This window comes from Bombus terrestris, chromosome 10 (genome assembly GCF_910591885.1).
Source record: "Bombus terrestris chromosome 10, iyBomTerr1.2, whole genome shotgun sequence".
Taxonomy (NCBI): domain Eukaryota; kingdom Metazoa; phylum Arthropoda; class Insecta; order Hymenoptera; family Apidae; genus Bombus; species Bombus terrestris.
The window spans coordinates 9,442,413-9,468,622 of NC_063278.1; the positions used below are offsets into that span (position 1 = coordinate 9,442,413).

General features: G+C 37.1%; 1 protein-coding gene and 1 long non-coding RNA gene across 22 annotated transcripts in view; both read left to right on the forward strand.

The window, feature by feature from the left end:
- Positions 1 to 10,896, forward strand: part of LOC100646986 (regulating synaptic membrane exocytosis protein 2) — a 69,488-nt gene extending 58,592 nt beyond the window's left edge. For 17 of the 21 annotated variants that reach the window (XM_048409353.1, XM_048409361.1, XM_048409362.1 and 14 more), the window contains 5 exons: positions 700 to 910; positions 2,724 to 2,938; positions 3,572 to 3,711; positions 3,809 to 4,698; positions 5,690 to 10,896. In XM_048409353.1, coding sequence (XP_048265310.1) covers positions 700 to 910; positions 2,724 to 2,938; positions 3,572 to 3,711; positions 3,809 to 4,015 — 773 coding nt within the window. In that variant the 3' untranslated portion in view covers positions 4,016 to 4,698; positions 5,690 to 10,896. The remainder of the gene's footprint in view (positions 1 to 699; positions 911 to 2,723; positions 2,939 to 3,571; positions 3,712 to 3,808; positions 4,699 to 5,689) is intronic. The other 4 variants (XM_048409356.1, XM_048409359.1, XM_048409357.1 and 1 more) reach the window with 3 other exon arrangements.
- A 495-nt stretch (positions 10,897 to 11,391) lies between these two features.
- LOC125385778 lies at positions 11,392 to 14,320 on the forward strand. The gene is made up of 2 exons (XR_007225401.1): positions 11,392 to 12,668; positions 13,624 to 14,320. It is a non-coding gene; the product is annotated as an uncharacterized LOC125385778 (long non-coding RNA).
- The last annotated feature ends 11,890 nt before the right edge of the window (positions 14,321 to 26,210 follow it).

The window sequence follows — 26,210 nt, forward strand, 5'->3', positions numbered from 1 at the left end:
TAGCTGCAGCGAATTTTCCTATAGCAGAACTATAGATGTGACGTTTTGTTGATGATACACTTACAAAAATTTAGCTTGTAACGCTTTCTGCGCGCTTCTGATTGCAGGTGCGACCACACAACAGAGTCAGAGGGCTCTTGAATTTCCGTCAGCTGTTAATTACTGCTCTATCGTATTCTTTCTTCCAGAGAGCAGGAGTTTTACCCCATCGAGGAACGAGATCTTTCGCAGGCCTTGTACCACGGAATCGTCATTGATATCATGGATTTTGAAAGACCGATTCGAGCATACAGGCCATCGAAGTCTTTTTCCACGAGCTACGTAGTAGTTAACCGATCTGAAAGCACCTTTCCTTTACTTGTCTATCTTCCAAAACCTTCATCGACTTCATTCACATAGTCAGAATTTCATCTAGGTGTACATGTGTATTCTCTCTTATCACTTCCTCGATTTTCGTTATGAGAGAAAATTCGAACGAACGGTGAACGAAAAAAAGGAAGCGAGGGTACTGTGAGAATGAGCGAACGAAAGGGAGAGAAAGAGAGTTAGATTCGTCGTGATAAAAATAATCGAAAGATAAACGCACGGCGACCACCTGGAGCTGGATGAAAGAGAAAAGGGCTGCGGCGGACGCGATGCGGGAATCACAATGAAAGATCATAGCTTTAGCGGTTGTTTCTTGTTTGATTTACAACGCAGAGTGCGGTATCGGCGGGATCTTCGTCGGAAGCGGTGTCGCGGAGGCACGCGCCGGTTTATCGAGCCGGAAACGCAACAGCACGCCGAGCAGCATACAGCGTTCCGAGGAGATCGTACCCTATCAACGCTTTGAATCCGGGAAACAGTCGGGATCGTTGGCCAGTGACACAGCCGGAAGTCTCAACTCGATCTCTAGTTCCGAAGGAAGCTCGTAAGTAGTGGCCTCCACCGACCGATTCTGCAGCCGGAACTGCGAGACTCCTTGCTGTCTGTCTCTTTCAAAACTTTTTCTTCTTCTCTGTCTACTCTGTCTTCTACTTTTTCAAAAACTATCTACTATCTTTCCAGCAGGGTTACTTCGTGAGCTTTAAATGTACCGAAAGGAGAATAGATCGGTAATTTCGCTGACTCAGAAATTCCGAGTGTTGGATTAACCCTGCTAATGACTCTCTGACTTCTCTGTCTGACTCTGTCTTTCCGTTTCTACTTTCACCGTGCTCCTCGGATAACCTTTTTATTGTTTACTGCACAGGAGATCGCGATACGTGAAACGTGGATCGTTTTGTCTTTCGACGTGTGATTGAGCTGATGTGTATGCCCAGCATTGATGTTTTGCTCATTCATGCTTTTTACCCCTCCCTTCTTTTTACACCCATATCATTTTCCTTTGTACCGACAAGCGATTCTTTTACCTCTTGATTGATGTAATTAGTCATGAAAAACGGAGGAACTTGGAAGAACCAGAAATGGAAGCACATCATAAGAATGTCTCATACTTTCTGTTCCTTAATTATTCGTTTTAAGTTTCGTTTATTTCGTATTTTATATATCGATGTAATATCAATGTTTCTTGATGCTGTTATCATATTTTCCTTTGTCAATGTTATCGTCGTCTTGGCTTACTGCTTGGCTAAATAATCGTCAAAGCACCACTGTATGTGAACCACGCGCACACACTCTGTGTATATACGTGTTTCCATCATTGTAAATCATTTCCCTTGTCCACCTACCACAGATATTTCTATCCATAAATCCTACATATTCCATCTTAAATATATGACCGTAGAATTATCTACATCTACGAATCCCCAATATTCTGGTAAACGTTATTTTTCAACGATCAAGCGCAGTGTACATATAATATATCCCGACTAATTCTTTACTCCTAAAAAAAATATCAGGATAACACACGAAAAGGTTGATGTACTAGAAATAAAACGACCCCGACGTCCTACACTAAATTCTTTCATTTCATACGATATAGCAACAAGGACGATAAAGCGTTCCAGTAAATAGGGGCAGATTTTAGACAATAAGACAATAAGACAGCGAAAGGTAATCCTGAGCCGTAAGTTAAGAACAATTATTTTGGATTAAGTATCAAAGAAGCATGAATAGACATAGTACAATTAGTCGATTCAACAATAATCAGAAACTACACGTAACCGTAAGTGGTAGACGTACGATGACAAAGGAGACAGCTGATTATTGTTGAAGGATATTATACTTGGTATGGTAACTCGCTCATAGAATGGTCTGCATGCACCGAAAGCCTGCTACGTTCTCCAACCTTACAATTTTCTTCGTACACTATATATATTTACTCGCTACACCAACACTATACTCGCGGCGTGAGTTCTTCTTGTCTAAAATTGAATGAGGTGTGCTCTCTCTTTCCGCACTTCCGTCGAAGACTTGCGAGAATCGTCCCTCGCTCCCGCGGAACGATCTCTTAACGATTCGTTTATTTAATCCCCTCCCCTTTATGTTCGATCGTCATCAACTCGATCAAACTAACGAACTGAAGAAAGTATCGATACGAACGAATAACCATAATCTATCGATGAATACATACACATATATATGTATATCATCGATTTACGATGTTGTGAATCGAACTTCCCTCGAAATTTTCTGTTAGCCCCGTTTGTCCTGTATTTTATTTTCAATTTTTACCCTGAATTTTACTGACATACTTCAGAGACCTTCATCGATCACTAAACGTTTAATTTTGGGAACTGCAGTTGGTCTCCCAGTCTACGAATGACAGGCGAAACCGGCCAACTGAGAGATTTCATCGAAGATCTTGGGCCTGGCCAAGTGGTCGGAAGGCAGGCACTTGGTGCTCGCTGCCTTGGCGAGATCCAGCTTTCGCTCACCCAGAAGAAAGGCTACCTTGAAGTGGAGGTCATACGTGCCAAAGATCTTAAACCGAAACAGGGCACTAAAGCCATTCCAGGTTCGTTGTCAATCCTTGCACTGGTTCCATTTGTGTCGGGGGCCTTTCTAATACTAGAACTACCGATGACTAAGATGTATTAGGTCATCCCATAAGTTCGTTCCGTTTTTAGAGCGGTTATATATGTTAAGATTGTTTACATACCGTTCAGTTTCATGAAAAAATGTAATCCCCCTCTGGTTGTACAACTTCTTCCCATTTTTCAAGTGCATTGGTCCCTTATCGCCGTATGTTTATAAATCGACACATGAAATGTATACACAAAAGTCGGCACGAACTTATGGGATGACCTAATAAAACTAAGGCACTAAAAGCAAGCTGATCGTGTATGAAAAAATACGTATATTTCAATAATGCACTAATAAATTCAATAACGCACTGATATAAATTTATAAAATTTACTAGCGAAGAAATATATAGCGCAAGAGAAAAGGTAAGTCTTTATCGATGTACTCTACACATTTAAGATCAAAGAAAATCTCTAAAATTTGCTCGTGTAAATATATAAAATTTCTCTAAAAAATTACGAATTCTACTGGTTCTAGTATTAGCAAGCCTTCCACAATTTTTGAGAACACTGATCCAGTAAATTGAATTACCATCTATCAGTTGTGACTTTTTCCAATATTTTAGCTTCCTACGTGAAAGTTTACTTGGTGAACGGAAAGAAGTGTATCGCGAAAGCGAAAACAATGGCAGCCAGAAAAACGTTGGATCCGTTCTACCAGCAGTCGTTAGCCTTTAGAGAAAATTGCCGGGGTTGTATACTGCAGGTATTTAATTATAAATTACTTTCATTTTATTTCTATCAAGATTCTAGTCGGTTTAGAATATCGATTTATCGATTTTGTGTCTTCTACGTGATTCTAGGTAACAGTGTGGGGTGATTACGGCCGATTAGAAGGGAGAAAAGTGTTCATGGGCATTGCGCAGATCGTGTTGGACGAACTGAACCTCAATGAGATGGTGTTCGGGTGGTATAAGCTGTTTGGCAACATATCCCTGGTCAGTGGACCTCCATCCTTAGCTTTATCCCGTCGATCCTCGGCCACGTCCTTAGAGTCCTTTAAGATTTAAAGAGCTCTTCCATCTAGTATTCTCTTTACGTGTAATCCGACGGTGGCTCGAGCTTCTTTTAATTCTCGACGGAAAGAGTAAGAAAAAAGCCAAAAAAAAGAAGGTATCGAGTCTATTGTTAATCGCGTTTGTCCATATAACGTATACATTTCCTTTTTCAAAGTGAATCCATATATAATAGTTGTTTGCAAATATTCAAAGATCGTTTAAAAAAGAATAAAACGCGTACATTATAAGTAAAATTGACAAAGATTTTCATGGAGATTTCTCGCGATACATGTCCGTTCCATTGTTCCCCATTGTAAAGATATTCGTGTATTAACGTTCGAAATTCGAGAACGATTTATCGATAGACCGTCGGCTCTGAATACGGTAAAATAAAAGTCAGTTACGATCGATGTCAGTAATGAGAAGAACTATATAATATAGAGAGAGAAGAGTTTGCGTGGCTATATTGGGCAAGTGAGTTCGTGTTGTTGAACAAAACGAGAAAAGTGTGTTTTATTTGCAAGGTAACCGCGAGAATGGGAAAAGTGTGAAAGGTCGTACGAGAGGACATGTCTTTCTAGAAACACCACTAGCACATCACATATCATGTACGGCATATCAGATGAGCCACTAGTCTTTATGTAGACTAGATGTAGAGATAGCAGCCATGTTCCTGGAGCGCCAGATAGTTTTAGGTACGCACTGAGATCAACGCATCGTTCCTAAATAATTGATTCGAACGATTTCACATGGATACTTGACCTCATAGTTATTTTATATTCTCCAACCTCCATAAAAAGTTTGAGAAGCTTAAATTGACTGAAGTATTTTTGAAGTATCCACGTGAAGTCTATGGACGTGTGTTGTTAAAAATTCCCCTTGTGTCTTCGTTTTACACTGAAATTACCCTATTGCCTTCTAAATTCTCTGTCTTGGTGGCCAACTTGTTCCTCGACGGCAACGAAGTGACGATAATTCAATGACGAACACGCGCCAAACATTCTGTCGATCCAGAATCGAAACTTCGTCGCCGTTTCTCTGTCTTTTTATTCGTTTGTTTCTCTGAGCATTCGCCAATTCGTATAACTCTTCCAGCTCGTTTTTTTCGTCTAAATTTTTTACTGCGAAATACCTGTGTCTGTTCTCCTGAAAGTGTCACTTCGCAATCTCTCGCTGTTCTTTCTTTTCCTTTACTTTTTCCATTATACTCGCAGCCACGAGTATCTGTAGACAACCTGATATTGCTTGATTACGTGTGTTACTTTGTTAATCTGGAATTCTGCACAGTATTGCACTTCTATTTCGCAACCTCTTTCAACAATTTTCATTCCAATGTGCAGGAATCTGTCCGATTTTGTAAAATAAATGTCTCGTTGAAAAAAAAAAAAAAAGATATGCAAGGTAAGTCTGCCGTATTCGGAGTCCCTTGTTCAAGTCTTCTTCAATGTTTCCTAAAAATATCAAGGATGCCAACGATCCAAAGTGATATACCGAGTGATATCCCAAAAAGTGCAACACCTCTCCTCCCAATCTAAATTCTCATTTTTAACTGTGTACATACGACTTGTAGTTATTTCCATCGTTTATATACTTCTCATTGTTCCTCTTATATACGATGTTTCTATGGATATTACTGCACTTGGAATCAAACGCTCGACTGACCTGTACATTTCGTTTCCTTTACAGTGAAAGCAACGCAGAGATACTCGATACGAGATCGATACGAATTTCAACGTGGTGTGCTATGAGAAAGGGGTGCCGAACGGTGTTTCGATGTTCGATGTTGAAGTGAAACGAAGAACGAGAAAAGCAGTGAAGTGGTGAAATTTGTTGAAAATGGTAAACGTCGTAACGAACGGTGATGTGACGCGAACATTATGAATCATCGTCACGAACCACTAACGAAATTTTAAGTAATATTACCGTTTCGCGTATTCGCGATAGACATTTCAAATAATATTTGTACATAATTTAGGACGCTCCGAGTGTTGACGCCAGTGACGATTTTCAGAAATACAACAAAAAAAGACAGTCGCATTTAAAGAACAATCAAATGAACAAATTAAAAAACAAAAAGATATATTGAAAGAAGAAAAACAACAGATAAATATACTTGGAACTCGTTGTCAAAGTTTTTAGCCAAGAAATATCATCGTCAAGAGAGCGAGAGAGAGGGAGAGAGAGAGAGAGAGAGAGAAAGGAAGAGAAAGAGAGAGAGAGAGCGTATATTATTTATTGTAAATATTATAACAATGATATATATACATATATATGAATTCGCGATACGTATGCGCGCAGGTGTTTACAAATTGATGAACAATTGCCTTGACCGTCGCGTTCTCGTTGTCCCGTTGCCCTCGCGATTTCGAGCATCGCGGCACCACCCGCGCTCCATATTGATTTTTACTACCACGATCAAGAAAATAGAGCTCGAGACGAAGAAAACATTCGTCGAGTCTTGTGTCGCGTTTGATCCGTCGAAATCGGCCGCGAATTCGAAGGCGTCGCGAGGCGAACGGGAACGAGGCCGAGAAATATCATGAATTAGCGAATTGTTGTTGAACGTTAAAGTAGCCCATCTTCAACTATTTTGCGCGAGAGAGTATGTGTGCGTGTGTGCGTGAGAAAGAAGGAGAGAAGTAAAGTGCTAACTATATCGACTGTCGTATATTGTGATTCTGTTAGTTTTTATTTAATTGTCGAAAAACCTCACGAATCGGATGTTTACGCGTAAGGGGACAGCCGTGTACGATTTAGAATCTTTTATTCTCTTTATCAACTTGCACTCGACTTTCAACGGAACGCTCGTTTTTTTAACGTGAATATTTACTGAACGAACCGCCCACGTAATTCTTGCATACAGCGGACACGACGTCCGTGAAATTCGCGTCTCGTTTCGTTGCGGGACTCGCCGCGGAAACCGTGTACCGCGCGATACACACTGCTGACGAACCTTCCGGGAAAGGAAGCGTGAAACGACGCTCGACCTCGGGCAACGAACGAGGCGAACGATCGTGAAACTCACAATCGATTTTATATCTCTTAATTCTCATGTTATGTGTTCGATCTTTGTCTGTGCATTTGTCTGGTCACTTGTGAACACAATTCGATGAGCATGCACGTGTACGTAGAAAATATCTATAGCATTAAACACTTGATTAACGAACGTGATTTTCTTTTCGCTGATTGTGCTTGCAACATGTAAATTCTCTTTACAAAAAAAAAAAAAAAAAAAGAAAAAAGGAAAGAAAAATGGGAATAGAGAAAGAATAACCGGGGAAAAAGACGAGAAAAAGAATCATTGATTACAAAGACAAATAAGAAAAAGGGGAATTACTCGAGTCGAAGATTAGAAATAACCTGCGAATTTAACTGCTTCGAACAAAATACTAATACGCTCTGCTTTTGGATTGCACGTATACATTCGGTAAGAAATACAATTACCTGTGGTCGTCCATTTTTATCACGAGAAATTGAGTTCGTTCCCTTACATCGCTTCACTTCTCGTTTGTTACTCTTTAAAAGGTACTCTCCTTGGATATTGATCGACGTCACTGAAATAGAGTCGCCGTTTTTCTTTCAGAGATACCGCAGAATAGCTACTTTGATATCATGCAGGGGTTTAAAATTTGCCAACGAATTAAATTTTTCTTTTAATACTAATATCTCCTTTTCTTTATGATGGTCAAGTAGAACATTTCAGATATTAAAATTAGAATTTCCAAGTTTTTCTAAGTCAGTGACTTCGACATCGATATCTTGAAATTGTCTACGCTTATAAAATTCGATGTCACGCTACTGTGCTTTCAATTTTCTCGCGACGATTCTCATTTTCTTCTTGTCATTGCACTCTGCCATATTATCCACTATCGCCGCGCGAAATTTCTACAAAATTCTACAGAGTCCAAAGCAAGAGCAGAACAGTGAAACGTAATCACGATATAAGGACTTAGCTTCGAGAATGAAACAGAGACGAGACGGACAAAATAGTGAGAAACTCGATTATTTTGCGGCAAATTCTATAGATAGGAGGAACCATCTGGTAACCGGGTAATCGATCGACCATTATTACGTGGAGAATGTATAAAAAAAGAGGCGATATCTTATCATATCTATAACATGCTTGAATTAGTGGACAGAACGTGCAGCATGGGAATAAAAAAAACGAAAAAAAGAAGCTTTTTTACTCGTGGAGATAAAAAAAAAAAAAGATACAAACCAAACGTAGAGCTCTATCAGACGCGACGACGTGTAATGTAAACTATCAAGTGAAGAAACGAAGAAAAAAATTACTATTGTAAGACAATTTCTAAATAAAACATTTTGCAAGTGCATGACTTATATTAGTAGGCTCTTGGAACAATGACTACATAATTAATCACACAGCAAAGTATAAACTCTGTATTAGTGGCTAACACTTGATAAGGAGAAAAAATATACAAGACGAATTATGTAATACGTTCAGTTTGTAATCCGCTGGTTACTTGCAGTTGTAAGATCCTTCGCGAAATTCGTTCGACTTTTATGTCGTTGGAATTAGTACCATCTTTTTTCTTTTATTAATTTATATTTCATTCGTAAATGAAATAATAGCATACAAAAATTCAATTCGATGAAATTAAAGTAGCTTGAACGTTTTTATTCTCTCCTTTAATATTTGTTATAGCATATTTGTTATGTGGTAAAATCGCCCGAAAAAGTTTCGCGAAGATCTTATCGTTGCGATACTATTAACGCTTACGATATAAAATACTGCATATCCTATACAAACGTAGGACCTTTATAATTAGTAGCCGGTTTTAAGAAATTCTAAGCGAGAGAAAAAGCAAAAGCGCGAGGGAAAAGAAAACGGGTTTACTTTAATATAATAACATCGATAAAGTAATTCGGAGAAGTATGACAAGAACATCGGCAAATTGTTGTAGGAAATTGCGCTAGAAATTTTGAAGGGAGTCAAAAGCGAAAACCAGCTGGCTAGATGTGAAGAATGATAAATCAGATATATTGTGTTTCATTTAACGTAATTTTGATCTAATTTCTACCTTGACTTTCTTCGCAGCATCAATTTTTTATTTGCTATTTGTTTATTTGAGAATCTTTTAAATTATTTTATTAAAAAATATGTTCAGTAAAAGAAAAGAAAATTCTATTTTCTTTAAACTAAAATGTGATAAACGCATAACTTATTTACCATTTGCTTTGAAAATTGTCAAGTGTTGCTGAAAAAAAATAATGCAAGTGGAGGAACAATGCGAAGGGAGCCAAGGTGAAGCTTGTTAATTTTCACACTCTTGCCATGCCCATTTGTACATAGGCATGCTCAATCTTAGGATCGAACACGCATCGTGAATCACATATATATTATATATACACATATACATACAAATAGCATTAACTACGAAAACGAACAAATTAATATCCAACTTTGTACCTATATACTTACAAATTAACTTAAACGAAAACGAAAAAGAGGGTTGGAAGGGAGACAAAAAAAAAAAAGAAGAGAAATACTTTCGAACAAATATAATCGAGTCGAATAAAAAACAATGGCTGATACGAGATAGAAGGGGGCGTCATATTGAGAAAAAAAGAGAAAATAAATTAAACACAAAGAGAGATAGAATGAGTAAATAATAAGATTTACACGGAATGCAGAAAATCTGAGAGCCAAGGGGTACCACTTTTGTCAAATTTAGAGAGCCAATTTAGGTTTACGATTATGATATAGGGTATGTGAGGAAGAACGAGTGCGAGAACAGAAAGAAAGAAAGAAAGAAAGAGAAGCAGGGAAACAAGACAAAAAACAGAGGGACATTGTCAACGATTTCTTTACAATGAAATTCATTACTTACTTAAAAAATTCGTAGAGACGATCCAGCGTAGTATAGAAGTGTTCCTGTAATCGCGTCGAACGGTATCTCGATCGATCACGTGCCTCGAATTCGTCACATTTACACTGAATTTCGGCAAAGTCGTGCACAAACGAACATGTAATAATCGCACTGAATAAGATCGTTTCGACGGAACTCGGGAATACTTAAATAGACATTTGTCAAATGCCTCAATCACGCGACTTCCGGATGCATACCTCTGATTCACGTAGTCCGCCGCGAGTGTCGCTCACGACGTAATCGACGCACGCTATCGATCGTACGATCACGCGGACACCGATTCTCGAATATCGATGAGGCAAACTTCATACCGTTCGAATAGCGCGCGTTTTACCGCCCGAAACGGTTTCTAATTTATCTGTACGAGACGAAATCTGTCCGGATTTATTTCGAAAAGGAACACGGAGGAGTACGGGCGAGAGAGCGAGGAAGAAAGAAAGGCAGAGAACGAGGAAGAGAGAAAGGTAGAGAGCGAGGAAGAGAGAAAGGTAGAGAGCGAGGACGAGAGAAAGGCAGAGAGCGTGTGGGATATCACGAGAAAAAAAGGTGCGTCATTTTCGTTAAAAAAAGATGAGAGAGAGAGAGAGAGAGAGAACAAAAAAAGGATAAAGAGATACAAAGGCGAAAAGAATTTAAACAATACGATTAGACAACGTTCCGTGGGAAAACAAAAAGAACTCGGCCGGGAACTCCTCCGACGATTTCTTTTTCTTTCGTCCCCGGTGAAATGTCTGGGATCGATACGAAATCGGGTACAGATCCCTCACGTGAAACCGTTTTTAATCCTAGTTCTGTATATATCACTGGTTCGGCCAACCGGTAATAAAAAAAAGAAAAAAAAATTTTCGAAATGCAGCACTGCTACGATTCGAGGAGTTCATGGCGGGATCTACGCGGAATGAATTAATATAAAGCGTTAGTGACTGTATCCAGTATAATATATCTGATAAAAGATACCCCTGATGCCAGACATGGCGTGTGACAATAAAGTGATTCAATGATCTCGTCGCATTTCAATCGCAGCCACCTTTTACGATACACAGGCCCACACTTATATATATATATATATACACACATACACACACATATATACATATATATATATACACACACATGCAGACACACACACACACGAGACACATGCATATAGACATGTATATTTTAAACGCAAAACGAGAACGTTTTTTTTGTAAAGTACGAGACGACACCGCCGGAATTCAACGATCACGATGTGTGAAAGAAAGTATCTCATCGTTTTCCGATTAACTCGTTACTCCGCTGTTAATTGATAATGTCAGTAATATTTTTAACAAAATAAAGCTACCTTATTCAAAGCTGAGAGAACGACTCCTTTAAAAATACCTATAGTTTTTGAAATTTCCATTCTGATATGTTCTTTTATAAGATTCTTTTTTGTTTTAATTCTCTCTTCCTTTTCCCTTCTAAATCCCATTTTCAGTTAATATAAAGTAACACTTAAGACTAAACATAGAAAGACATTGAGCTATAAAATTTGAATTTGTATTTAAGGATTCCATGCACAATTTGTTTCACCTATTTATTAGCGCGTTAAACCGGTATTAGTGATTGCGTGTTCGTTAGCGATTACGATAAAAATACACAAAATATGTTGAATAAAAAGAATAACTATATAATAAGAGCAATAATTATGTGTACCAAGTTAGACCTGACATCTTACGGAATTTCTACGTAGTATCGGTACTAGTGAATGAAGTGAAATGAGATATGCCTTGACACTTGCAATTCAATAAAGAATAAAAATCCATTGACTAAATGCAGGATAAATCTGACATTATTGTATTGTATTGTATTGTACTGTAGTTATTGAACAAAATGATAACATCAGCCTCTATGTGATGGGTTTATTGGTTAAGTACAGAGGTTATGTACAGTTTATCACAGACGAAGTACAGAATGACATGCAATGCCTTTTCGTGTCCTACGTTTTAGGGATCACTCTTTACCATTTTCGTGTTACATGCGACCTTATTGATTCAGTATAGTATTGGTTTGAATTAAAATTAAAGTCTTATATGGAATTATAAATAAAACATAGAACATTTACAATCCCAAGGAAGTATGGAATTTTATACTCTTACAATATTTCAGTAAGTATTACAAATTATCGAAATAGTGAAATATTGTATATCTATTACGTACATTGCACTTATACATTACATAATATTAAAATAATACATAACTGTACGATAATAGTTAAATAATTTAATCAATTAAAACTTCCAATTAAATTAAAAAATAGAAATTACATTAATTTCACATATCTCAAACATGTAAATGTGAATTTTCGAACCTTTTTAATTTTCATTTGTGTATTCTCGAATTGATTATTAATTACATATTATCAAGCATAGCTAGTCTGACTCAGAAACTCGCAACATAATTTATCGATAATCCAAACAGTTAAATTACGTTCAATGAAAGCAGTACTTATTGAAAACAGTAAAAGATAAAAATGAAAATAGAAAAAAGATCACCGAAATCTTGCTTCACAAATATAGTGAAACTAAGGCATAAAACTAACTTCGCCACTTAAAATTAAGACTTCAAATTCAGGCTTAAGAGTAAGATTGAAAAACTAAGAATAAGAATAATAATACTAAGAATAAGAATACTTGAAACAATGAATAAGTTCTCCGTTGTCCCTAAAGTTAACTCAATCTAGAATTACAACTAAAACCTACCTGAAAGTATAGCTGAATTAAAGGTAGATATTAGATAGATATTAATCTAAGGTACTGTTACGCCGCGCAACACATCTGCATTCCATCCCGCGCGGCGTGACAGCCAACGGTCTACGTGCCGTCCTTCGAACCCTCCACAGGCCTAAGGACCCACCATAAAGTCGAAATTCTAACTGCATTGTTCGCACACATGGTTTACGTCAATCTGTTTGCCAGAAAGGACTTTCTAATTCCAGAAGTGTTTTCAGCTGGTTTTTTAGAAGGGTCCTTGGGTTTATTATGTGCTCTTAAGAATTACGAGGACAGCGGAGATATACCCAACGAAAAATCTGAGTTTCCCTGTAAACAATGTCGCCTAGGACCCAAGTTGGTAGGAGGTTTCTTCCTCCTATCTTCCTTCCCAACATTGGTCATAACCAATCAGCATCGCGGATCATTGCCCTCACTTTCCTAACTGAAAATGTAAGCAACGAATCCGCGTTCTTCGTTCAAAGGGCACACCCATACCAAGCTTTCCTCCGTATTCACATTAGAATAAGCTTCAGAGTTTGATCGTCTCTCACGGTGCCTAGAGTTCCTGCATTTCCTACAACTCTCACCGTTCCTGTATCTTTCTGAGTTCCTTCATCATTCATCAAGGTGCCTACACGGCCTAGAGTCTTCTACGGCTCTCACTTATCCAGAACTCCGACAGTTCCTATAACTCTCAAGGGCCTAGAGCGCCCAAAGCTCTCCTTCTCTCATCCAAGACTAACCCTTCTCTCGTTCTCTGTATCTTAATCAACGGCGTTACTACTTTGTGTGATTGTATAAAGTGTTGGAAATATACATTATTATAACTCTGACTCCCAGTGTTATACCGCATTAACCACCCCGATTATCCTAACCGAAATACGGGGATCGAACTATTCGTGGTGTCGATTATTCTAATCGTAACGGGAATTTACGACTCTCGTTGACGCGTATTCTAACGACCGCGTCTCCCCGCGATAGTACGAAAAAACAGGTACATTATTATATTCGAGAAAAATTTTAAAACTAAAACTGTAAACATTTTGTCAAATCAATTATTCTATTTAGTAATTTAATATTTAAAATTATTATATGAAAAAGCTTTCAACTTTTCGTTCTAAGTTCAAAACAATACATTTTTGTAGAAAAGGTGCTCAAAATAAACTTAGCCTATATGTATTTATCCTGAAATCTCAATTAAAATTAAAACACGCGTATCTCACGATACCCATGCGATATCCCGTCCCACGACGGGTGCTAATAATTTATTAAGGTATATCTTTCTTAGAATTAATTGAAGCTAAGACGCACTCATCTCACGAAGTCTTTGCGATATACATTTGAAAAAGAATTTTGGATGGCTTAAACTAGACTATATTAGCGTAGTTCCTAGCTTGGTATCATTTTCCAAAGATTAATCAACTGATTAATTTTTAGAAAACGATGCCAATTACCAGGTCCCACCACGAGGAGGTAACTACGCAAGGGACTCGTCCATGGGTTATTTAACATTACACATCGATCTCGACATTCAACCTATTGGCAAAATGTCGAGTTCCAACTCTACTTGACCATGGGCCTGCGTAAAGAAATAGTTGCTTCGTAGCATAACTGCGAAACACATATCTCCAACGCAGCGCTTACATGAATCTTTACAAACGAAGAACAAAGCATACATAACACAACATCTATCTTCCACACAAAAATTACATAGATCAGTACAAATATTGTACAATAATAGGCATCCCTACTGGCAGCATTCGGTATCAAAGACACATTTATCTAACTTGAAACGAATGAAAGAAAATGAAGCTAGCGAACGAACTGACAAACCTACGCGACGTACCCCCGTGCACCGGATAACCCTAAGGATCAGCGGAAAGCCCAGGAATTGACCATAACTCGATTCCTGTTTCGCCGTTCGAAACTTACACGAGTCGCGGTCGATGGCGCCGACCGACGATGTCAGTGATCCGCTGGTGATCCAGCCGTGGATCCAGCACAGGCCGGCAACTTAACACACTTCAACTAAACAAGTGGAACCCGGGGAAGGGCCGCTGAACAGGATTACGAAGGCATGGTCCCAACCGAACAGTGGGGCCCACTCCTGTGGAGGGGCCGCTGAACAGGATTACAAAGGCATGGCCTCAACTGAACAGTGGGGCCCACCCCCACGGGGCCGAACAGGATTACGGAGGACGTGAAATTGCAGGTCCCTGACCGCGTACCGAAGTACCAATCGGACAGGACTGCAGATCCACGACTGAATCACCAACAGATTTGCAAGCAACATTAGCGCGACAACTCCCGTGATTCGATGCAAACGTCAAGCAGTCGTCGAGCAATCACTGTGACGGAGGTGTCCTTGGGCCGTCTTACGCATCCAAAGAGTTGTCTAGGGCACGTTGACCCGCACGTAACCGGAATACGCGCGAGCGAGTACGCTACGCGGCAGTTTGAAAGAACTGAGTGATCGCGAACCGATAAACCGAGAGCATAATTTCTCCAGTGTGCTAAGCGAGGGGAGGGGAGCGAGGACGAGATTTCCCTTTTTCCGTTCCAAGATGGACAAGTGTATCGTTGTACAGAATAAGCTCACAATGCACTTAACATAGGTTAGCACTTAACATAGATTAATTAAGACTAAAACGCACGCATCCAACGGTGTCCAACGGTGTCCCGCGGTGCCCCTGCAGCGGGGGTGTTAGTCCAGTCTAGATCATCAAAAGTCTTTTCGTGGCTTTTGGTGATCCAAACTGGACTATACAAGCGTAGTTCTTAGCTTGGTATCGTTTTCTAAATATTAACCAACTTATTAATTTTTGGAAAACGATGCCAATTACCAGGTCTCACCACGAGGAGGTGACTACGCAAGAGACCCGCCCGTGAGTTATTTAACATTACACATCGATCTCGACATTCAAGCTGTTAACGAGAATGTCGAGTTCTGATTCTACTTCATGGGCCCGCGTAAAGAGATAACTATTTTGTATCCTAACACCTACCTCCCACGCAGCGCTTACATGAATCTTTACAAACGTAAAACAAAATATACACAACGCAACATCTATCTCCCACAAAACGATTACATCGATCAGTACAAACATCGTACAATAATTCGTAACCCTATTGATGGCATTAGGTATTAAAAAAACATTTGTCTAACTTGGAACGAGAGAAAGAAAATGAAGCTATATATACCATTTTGTGTGTTGCAAAAAGGATATTTGAGTCGTTGTACGAAACTGTTTAACATTCTATTTTTGCGATATTAAACTTTTGAAGAACGCAGTTACAGATTAACGATGTACACAAACAAGATGTAAACATCTACGAAAACATTTATCTTCTATGCAGCGCTTACACGAATCTTTCCATATTTCAAACAAAGCAAGCATACACGCAATATCTACATCTTACTGATTGTATTGATTCTTATAAATATCGTATAATAATTCGTAGCTCTACTGGCTGCACTTATTTGTCAAACTTTGAACGAGAGAAAGAAACTAAAGCTACTGACACTGCATATACAATTTCATGTCTTGCGAAAGGAACAAGGAATGAGTCGTTGTACTAAACTATTTTAAACATTCTATTTTCGCTACATGAAACTTCTGAAAATATAGAAAAATTATAAACTCTGAAATGCCTGAACTAAATTTCCCCTCAAAGTAGGGAGAAGCGAAAGAGAAACCGCGATCGATCAGAGAATAAAATAAAAATCGTGGCGCGAACGAACGAATTTGCGATTTTTCGAAAGAATATTTTAATGTTAAAAATTAATAGTTTAAATGTTGTAGATTAATAGTTTAAATGTTATAAATTAATAGTTTAAATGTTGTAAATTAATAGCTTAAATGTTCTAAATTAATGGCTTAAATGTTGTAAAGGAATACTTTAAATGTTATAAACTAGTAGTTTAAATGTTATAAATTAATGGTTTAAATATAATAAATTAATAGCATAAATGTTAAAAAAGATTACCTTTAATATTGCAAATTAATAGTTGTAGTGTTTTAGACCAACGGCTTAAATATCATAAAATAATAGTTTAGATATTGTACTTCTATTGTTAGAAATTAATAATTTAAATCTTACTAATTGAAATTTTCCTTTCGATGTTCTCGATATAGAAGATCAATCGTAAATGAGCTCACTTGCGACCTGAATGTTCCTTATATACCTGTGCACAAGGTGACAATACACCGGAACGATGATCGGGCGGTAACGGTTTACCAAAACCATAAGTGTCGTTTCCTTTGTAATACGATCAAACTGAATAATTTCAAAATTTTTTTGTGAATTTACACCTTCATCAATTTATTACAACAATCATTTTTATAATTTTGATATTTTTTACAAGTTGAAATTAAATTTACACTCATATGGTACCAGTTTCTGTGTTAGAACCATGGTAATTTATATTAAATACCAGTTTATGATAAAAATAATTGTGCTATTATAGACAAACATGAAATTAACCAGTGGTCAATAATGATCACCAGTTCATCATCATTTTAAAGAAGAAAGAACTTGTATAATATTTCAACTTATAATAATTACAGATTTCTCGTTATATACTAGATTTATAATTTTTATGACTCATCGTAATATTTTATAACAAGTTATACATTTTTTTAGCTTAGTTTTAAGTATATACCGCTGTTTAAGAATTAATTATTAAATATATTCTATAAATATAATGTTTTACTTCCTAATATAAGATCACATTAAAGTTCAAGTTAACGTTTATGTTTTAGTTATTAAATTAACGTTTTAGTTCAATTATTAATTTATTTACTTTCATTATCTTATTTAATAACGTCTGTAATTTGTATTTAATATATGATATAATTTTGTTTATTTGAATCTGTTGTGCGACAAATACTTACGTGTCTACTATGTACTTATGATTTATCATTCGTACAACAGATTTTACGTTCAGGTAAATGAATATAATAAAATAATAAATGAAATTTATTTAATCGAGCACTTACTAAAGTTTTGTCCGAGTAAACGGAGCGCGTTCAAACCTATGTTTCAAACGGACTTATAATTATAATCGTTGTGACACGACGTTATAAATCGTAAAGGATGTAAAAAACTCCGATTTTTTTAGAGGCGAGGGTGGTATTTCAGAACATGGGACATGAGAAAGATCAGAGTGTTTCATGCAACCTTTGCGCAGGAATTATGTACCTATGCACACATATATATACGCGATAAAACTGTAAAAATGACCTGACAAAATACGATTTTCGTGTAACATGCGACGCTATGGATTTAGTATAATAGTTACCGAAGAGATTTAGTCAATGATATAAGTGTAAAATACAAAATGTCAAAAATAGGAAACTTATGAGTGAATTTATTAATGTCTTTCTATTAGGGATATTTTTAGCATTTAAGTATCGTGAATTTAAAAAAATTTTGACTAGCAATTATACATCGTTAAGCAAAATAATATATCAGATTAAACAAAGTGACTTAACAAATAAAATTATTAACAGCAAATAATTTAAAAGCTCGAATAAGTCTATGGAAATGGCAAAAATACGGACATTTACTTTATATTTTATATATAATTGATATTTGTGAATTAATTTATATATTTTTATACAGTTTCAACATATGCTATCATCCTCATTTTTGCGACATGAATCTTGCTTTTTATTGGCAATATATTTCATAGTGCAGTATATGGAGTAATGTTGTTGCTCTTTAATTTAATAACTGCACAGCTATAAGGCTTAAAAAACAACGAAGCTCGAAAACTTTCGAACGTTTCGAGGCAAAGCAATATGTCTTTCCATCTTCGCGCACTCGCACGTTTCTATCCGGACGCATTAAATGACAGAGACTAGTCAAAGTTGCTAACAAAATCGAGTGACTTCGGTAACTCGATATCGAGGACCGTCTTAATAGCGCGCCCACGATATCCCAGAAACTCTATATTTACTTTGTGATTTCAAAAACAAAAAAGAGAGAGGTTGATATAGAGTTTACTGAATAAAAATTTGCGTGAATCTGATAATTACTCTGTCGAAATATTAAAATAATTAACATCTTAATTCGAAACAATTGTCTGGATTACTGTAAACTCCAGCGATTAAATACTTCATGCCAGGAAGCAAATTTATTCGACCACGATAAGGAAGACGTTCGTTTTCACATCGTCGTTTCTGCTACTTTTAGCCAGAGTTTATCAAGTTGCATTTTCTCTGCGATATTTATCCTCTTGTTGAGAAACTCATGATATTTCACTTTTTCTCTGTTTGTATAAAAACATGGTTATCGGGCTATCGTTGGTCTTCGTAAAACGTTCTCTCTGAATTTCTTTCATAAAAATTTTTAGTAGCATAATAGAATACGCAGTATAGTAGGATAGACTTTTTTAATAGGTGGAAATATCGATTAGTGGAATCGAGGTGATACTTCCGTAGTGAACAACTTGATTTAACTTCAGAAACTGCTGGGAAAAGCAGGGACACACACAGAATATTAAATTACCGTGAGAACGGATTAAACGCGAATCTCGTGCGCTATGATGCATCAGCCTCTACATCGTGCCAATGTAATTCTCCGCTAAAATACATTAAAAGGAAAGTTTCTGGATTCTAGCTAGAAAAATGTGAAATTTCTTGAATAAAATATGAGTCGCATCTGGAGCTGATCTTTTACGAAGTGCGAACACGTGCTACTGAAATTAACATAAGACAATAAATCTTTGATAAAGTCTTGAATCGCTCGACGATAATCATTTCCTTTCCTTACCATAGGAAAAGATGGAAAGTACCTATATCTACGTTAGGAATTTAATAAAACAACGATGAAAACTCCGAATTAACTCGGTTCACGCATAACATTTGTGCTTCATGTTTTTCTCGTTTATCTTCAAACTACGTAAATGCACATACCATTCGCCCAAAATGGTTTTATCGTGGACATCACGAGACAAAATTGTCTCGTTATCACGCATTCCTACATTTAACGAGATTTATCGAGCAGTAAATTTATCGCTGAAGCTGGTTGTTTGACAAGAGGCCGAAAATGCTTGGAAAATTTGGTGAAAATGTTAAGGTTTCACGATTAAAAGCACGAATAACAGGGTTATAAAATATCGATTTACGAAGATTACAACCGGTAACCATTATGTCGAGAAAGATTCAATTATGGATCGACCTGAATCGATGTAGGTACATACGTTTGCTCGCCTTGTAACCAGCTTACATCGTCCCAGATATCTACGTGTAATCCGCTCTCTTTTCCTGAATTTCTTTCATACTCTCAATTGTTCACTTTGTTACGTTTCTTCGTGATACCTTTGTACGCTCGTATGAATGGAATTCTTAAACTTTGGGAATCTTCTAATTGAAACTCTATTTTTAGTACCGTAGCAAGTATATAAGAATGAAAAAAAGATCTTTTACTCGATTAATTCCGTCAAATTTTGTTTCATTTTTAAGCTAATCCTCTACTAATAATTAATATAGCTTGGAAAATCGATCAATAACAAGTAAAAGATCAAAGACATGGGGTTATCGGTTCTCTCGTGAAACACTAATATTCTGCAACGAGCTATAATAAACTTTCGAAGTAGTTTCAGAGCGGAATTTCGACGGTTTCCTCGGACGTTAACTAAGATTCCTCAAATTTGGAGTTGCCAAAGAAGCATAGGTAGCGGTATAGGGCCATAACAGGCAACACGTGCACTTTACGGATTATTGCGTACACGAAAACTCCGCTTTCTAAGAACTCTGTCCGAGGATTCCATTAAAACATTTGTCGCATTCACCAAGCCGTGAATACAATTTGCGCCTCGAACTTTCGTCGAATTTATTAATACGAGCGAAAAGTGGGCCACAGAAGTTAGAATTTTGCGTGCCATGCTACCGCGAAAAGATTGGTTGAATTACGACCGAACCTAGAGAACATTCAACAAACTATTCGCGATACAGTTGTTTCGTAACAAAAATGTAGGTTTTACGTTTCATTGAATCTTTTGGACAGATTTTGTCTATAGTGAAAATCCTATAACAATCAATTCTACGTCAAAAGTGCTCTTTCATTTGATTTTGGAATTAAACATCTTTCTTACTGTCTTGGATACATAAAAAATGTTAAGAATATTAATTATACGCTCTAATGTTAATTAACTAAAATATTATTCATTTTTTACAAAGCATTGTGAATTTATCATCTATTTTAAGAAGACTTGTATCTTCAAACTTATCACTTTATTTACTCTCTTCGTCAACTGTTTTACATTAAAATACTTTAGAATATCTAAAAAAATCAGAAAGTCGCCAAAAATGGACTTGTATCATTTTCCATATGCTCTTCAATAATTTACTTGTTCGTTTCTATTATGCACAATTCTAATTATTTTTGTTAATTGTTTCGAAAGTTTTCTGATTCACTCACCGCATATTTTCCGTGTTTTATGTAACATACAATGTTCTGTGGAAACGTCACAATGAAAGACGGAACATTTCCGTTTCATGATGCACCGACGTCTGTTTGCCAAAGCCTCGCTTAACCATTGCTCGATGCACTGAGGTGCATCAGCTGTTTATCCAGGTTTCTGCAAGTGTACTGGAATATCCGCGATCTCTCGAGAAAGTGATTAGAAATTTTATGCAAATATTGATTGTGTTTGAGAGTTTCAGAGGGAAAATGCTACGAATGAAATAACTTTTATTTTAAGAAAATTATTGGTAAAATGAAATTCTGACAGGTAAGTTGCGTGTTTTAAACGTTAAGATACATTACTATAAACGTTTCGAAATTTGAAGTAAAATCTTTCAGATAAACGTGAACGTTATCTGATTTTTGAAGAAAAATGCGTTCGTAACATTTTTCCATCGAGCTTCATTTAATATACCAGTTCTCGTAAATTTGAGAACAACTTCTTTCCTTTTTCATTAAATTATTAATACAGGGTACCTACACAATACAAAAATTATTCATTAATAGAAAGAAACGTTGGAGAAAATATTTGTACTGATTTAATTAACGCAGTTGGTTATTCTGTTCAATGTCGAAATAAGGCATCGAATTATTTTCGCCAAAAATATCGCGGTCAGGTCAAGATAAGAGGGAAACGTGGACGTCGATTTTCCTCGCAGAGATGATAATATCGATTTAATTGGAACGGCTTGCGAGCGGAGAAAAAGTATCGACACGCGGACCAAAAATGAGAAGTCTAGGCCAAAAAATCCAGGCTCGATTAATCCGTACATGGTGTAATGTCCGTGCTACTGCACCTATTAAGCGTGCAAAGTGCGCCTATTAACGTCGATATCGCCGTTGAACACGCACCATGACGCTGTTCATGTAAGCTGATTATACAAAATGTACGCGCCAGACTGAGCAAACGCTCCATGTACTCTTCAGGCGTATCTGCCATTAACCATTGTCGTTTTAACCATCGCTGATTAATTGGGTTAATTGTAGAAAGTTTAAAACTTCTTTGCGTCTTCTATTTTTGAGTTAAACGAAGGGTAATATATTACTGGACATATTTTTAATTTATGACATAATTTGTGTAACGCGATAGTGATAGTCAGTCGTAATAAGGGTTGATCTTCGAGACTCTTTTATTCAATTGTACAATTATCCTAAAAATCAAAGGATATCGAATCATTGAACAGTTTACTTCCTATTATTTCGTCAAAAAAAGATCCAACTCGAGCTCGAGTTCTGGAAAAGTATTTTTGTTCTTTCTTAAAAACCTCCTATTATGTTTAAAAAGACGATTTCTACATACAGGAACTCATTCGAATCAATCAAGACGACGCGTCGCGAATTTTGAAAATCCTTTTTGAAGTCCACTGTACGTGTATACATATACATACGTGTATATTGTAACATCTGTGTGCCCATACGTACGTTGTTCAGAAACACGCACAAATACACATTAGTGCACTCGTATATACGTGGATGTGTTTCGTGTATAGATGGAATGGTATAGATGGAATTGTCTGGCCCGTGAATAAAACGAAGATCATACGTGTGCAAGGAAGAAATTCGAAGTACGACGTTCATGCTTTGGTCATGCACGACGTCGCACAGGATTATGCTTCCATCGCAACGTTACATGATCCACTGGTGATCGTGCAGACTCACGAGGATCTGGAAGAAAAGAACGTCACGTTCGCGATGCGATGTCGTTCTCATGATTTGTTTTACGATTCTAGTGCCGCAGACGTGCAGTAATGGTTCTACGACTAGAGAAATCTTTAGAAATATAAGAGAAATCTTAAAGGAGAAATATAATAAATATAAAAGAAATCTTAAAGAAGCAAGAAACTTTCTTTACACTTCAAACCTCTATAATGTCTTTTACATTTTATTTCATTTGCGTATCACTTTGCTATTGTATCTCGTAGCTATATCATTGTTCTGATACCAAGTAGCCTATTTATAACAGTGATTGATACTTAACTGTTAGATCAGAAAGAAAAATTGACCAATGACAATTTTTATTCTTTTAGTTAGGTAAACTTCTGTTTATAGATGGTCGATCTTCGACAAATATAAAAATATATCTATGCAACGCAGAATATTTACTTAGAAATATTTGCAATGTTTGTCGTGACACGGTTTCGTGTACAATCTACCATTAATTTATCACAACGTTCCTCTTATTGTAGAACCGACGACAGTATTCTCGTGTGCAATAATTTCACGGCTCTCGATTGATTCTATTATTTATCCTTCGTTGCCTCGAATCAGACGATATTTTTTCACCCACGCCGCGATGCCACGTGTTAACCGGGATTTTTCCGGCCGCACGGATAAACGAAACGTGACTACCGTGCATCGTAGCTGTATTTTTCTCTCCGTTTCGTTTTAACTCTGGTCCCAACAGCGTCATACGCGAAGTCGCGTACACCGAGCTGCTCCAGTTACACGCGACAGAATCTAGAAACACGAAACGAGTTCCTGTTGCAAGTGCCATCGCGGAGAGCTCGGTAAACAGCCAAGCCACAGGCATATTGCACTGGTGCGTTCGTCTGCGAAAGCCACACCTGCGGATTGCATCGTACAACTGTGATCTTTCACAGTGAAATTTAGTTGAAATCGTAAAAAACATTTTGTTCGTGGAATATCAAATATCTTGTTGTAAAAACGATATTTTTAGGAATTTTCTCTCGCTCGGTTGCTTTAAAACTAGGTTTCTCCCTTTTTTAATTTGGTAAAGATCTAAAATTACAGACGAACAATCATATACGGTAGTTCACGAAAGTGTTTCAACATTTATAGAAGCATTTTGTGAATACAGCAGATGTTTTATTTTACAAGACATTTTGAAATCTCGCTATGACCATCATGATTGTTACTGTACAGTTTAAAAGAAATTTGTATGAATAATAGAATTTATAAGATACTTATTGCGATTATTTGCAAATATTGTTATAATATTTTATAGGACATCGGACATATTCGTAAAATCTTTTTTAAAATGTTCTTCGCATACTCGTTAGATGTATTTTTAAAGATTCGAAGATTTGCTAGATAATACTCGAAGCTTTGAACGACTTCGATCCATTCTAAACCCTATTGATATAAGCTTCGGTACGGTAACGTAACAGGCTGAATATATCTTGCAGAAACGGCGCGGCAGACTTTCGTTTTTATTTGCAATCGAATGAAAGGCGGTAGTGGAATTTTTCGTCGTTTACTGCTCTGTGTTCGAGCATGTAATTGTCCCGTAGGCACTATTTACTTTAATACTCATAAGACTGGAAATTTATCGCAGGCCATTAGCGTGGAAACGCGTTCCCCGCGATGCTAAATCAAGAAAGTAATTCCAAAAACGACGTGGATGTAACAACTTTTTACTCGGCTCTACTTTAGCAGTAGTTACAGCGTTCTGTCTTCTTTTTAGAGGAATTAATCGCCTTAAAAATTAATTACTGTCGTCCCGCAATAGCAGGAGTAATTAATTATTTAACGTTGAAATCCACGAAACTCCAACAGCGTTATTAATTCGTTTTCTCTTACTCTCGCTTTCGCGATAAACTTTCTACTGTCTCGTACAGATATCGTTCGATCATTAAACGATATATTTTCCTCTTAATTATTCTATTGCTTTCGATTAATCTCTTGGAATTCGAGCTAAGCAAGTTACGCGATCGATCGTTGTTCCGTCATTGGTTCCACGTTTTGCCGTTCTCGAGCCAGTTACTTTTCCCTCTACCGAGCAGACTGTTCACCGCGATCGCTCATTTCTACAATCCCATTTTCACTTACCAGCATCTGGGTTCTCCACCCTTGCCTTAATCAACAACACAGAATCTACCAAATAAATCAATACGACAAGATCACCAAACAACTTTCTTCCATAAGAATAATTCAGAATGAACTATCCAGCGAAAAAAGAAGAGAAGTCCTGTAGAATACAGCGTCTCGACCTTAGTCGGGTCCAATAACCTCGACAAAAGGGAAAAGTCGTATCCTTCACGCTCGTCTGGCGGCTTGAATTTTCAAACACACCTTCTGTAGAGGGTACTCGGAAGAGGATCCAGTTTGTTGGCACGTGCCACTTAAAGGGATAAATTTCGCGGCAGTCGAAACTGTGAATCGGAAGAAAAAGACACGGACAAAAAGAAACGGATCCTCCGCGAGCGGACCAACTTGAAATCCGCGGCACGTGCGACCCTTCCAGGTCCTTGGGATCTTCCATTTCGTATAGACAGCCGAGAAAGAAAAAGGATCGATCGGAACAAGTCCCCACCTACAGGCAACATCCCCTTCCCCCCTTAACGACGTATAAAATCGCGATCAAAAGAAAATTTTCTCCTACTGTATTTCTAGGTTGTGTTTCCTCGAGAATAACTCGTTTTCTTTTCTCCAGAGAATAAAGATCGATCTGAGTTTGCAATATGGGAATGTTTATCGAGGGAGAAATTTATACAGTCGAGAGCGTCACTGTCTTCCGGGAAATATTTCATATGGTTTCTTGCTGTAATTAAGCGATGAGATATCGTAGGATGGAATGTGTAGGTTACAGAAGGAGGCGATTTTGGAATTTTGTTGGATTTTTTGATACGTCAATGAAAAAAATCTTTTGTTTGAACAAGGGCAAATGTTGGTCTTGACGTTATGAAAGGAGATCGGAAAAGAGAAGTCTTGGAGACTTTTAAACTGTTCAGTACTTCCGGCACGTATTTGGAGTCTTCAGTAGTATTTGATCGTATATGGTCGGACATATTGTACTTAACACAAGAGGCAGATTTGTCAAGTGCATTAGAGTGAGATCAAGAATGCAATATCCACCACGAATGAACACATTGTGTGTTTCTATAGTTTTATTTCTTATACAGAGATGTATTTTTGTTTTGTTAAAATTATACAAGAATAAATTATTTTCCAAAGACAACATTTCTTTTTGTCATGCCTCGAAGTACAAGATAGACGAGGAGACTGGAAATACGGACTTGGAAGAAAATTTCAACTCAAAGTTTTACGCGTATTAAATAAATATTGATTTAGGAAAATCAGGGAATTTAAGAAGCGTCTTAGAAACTATGATACGTGCATCAATCTTTTCACGAAACTTCGAATAGGGTT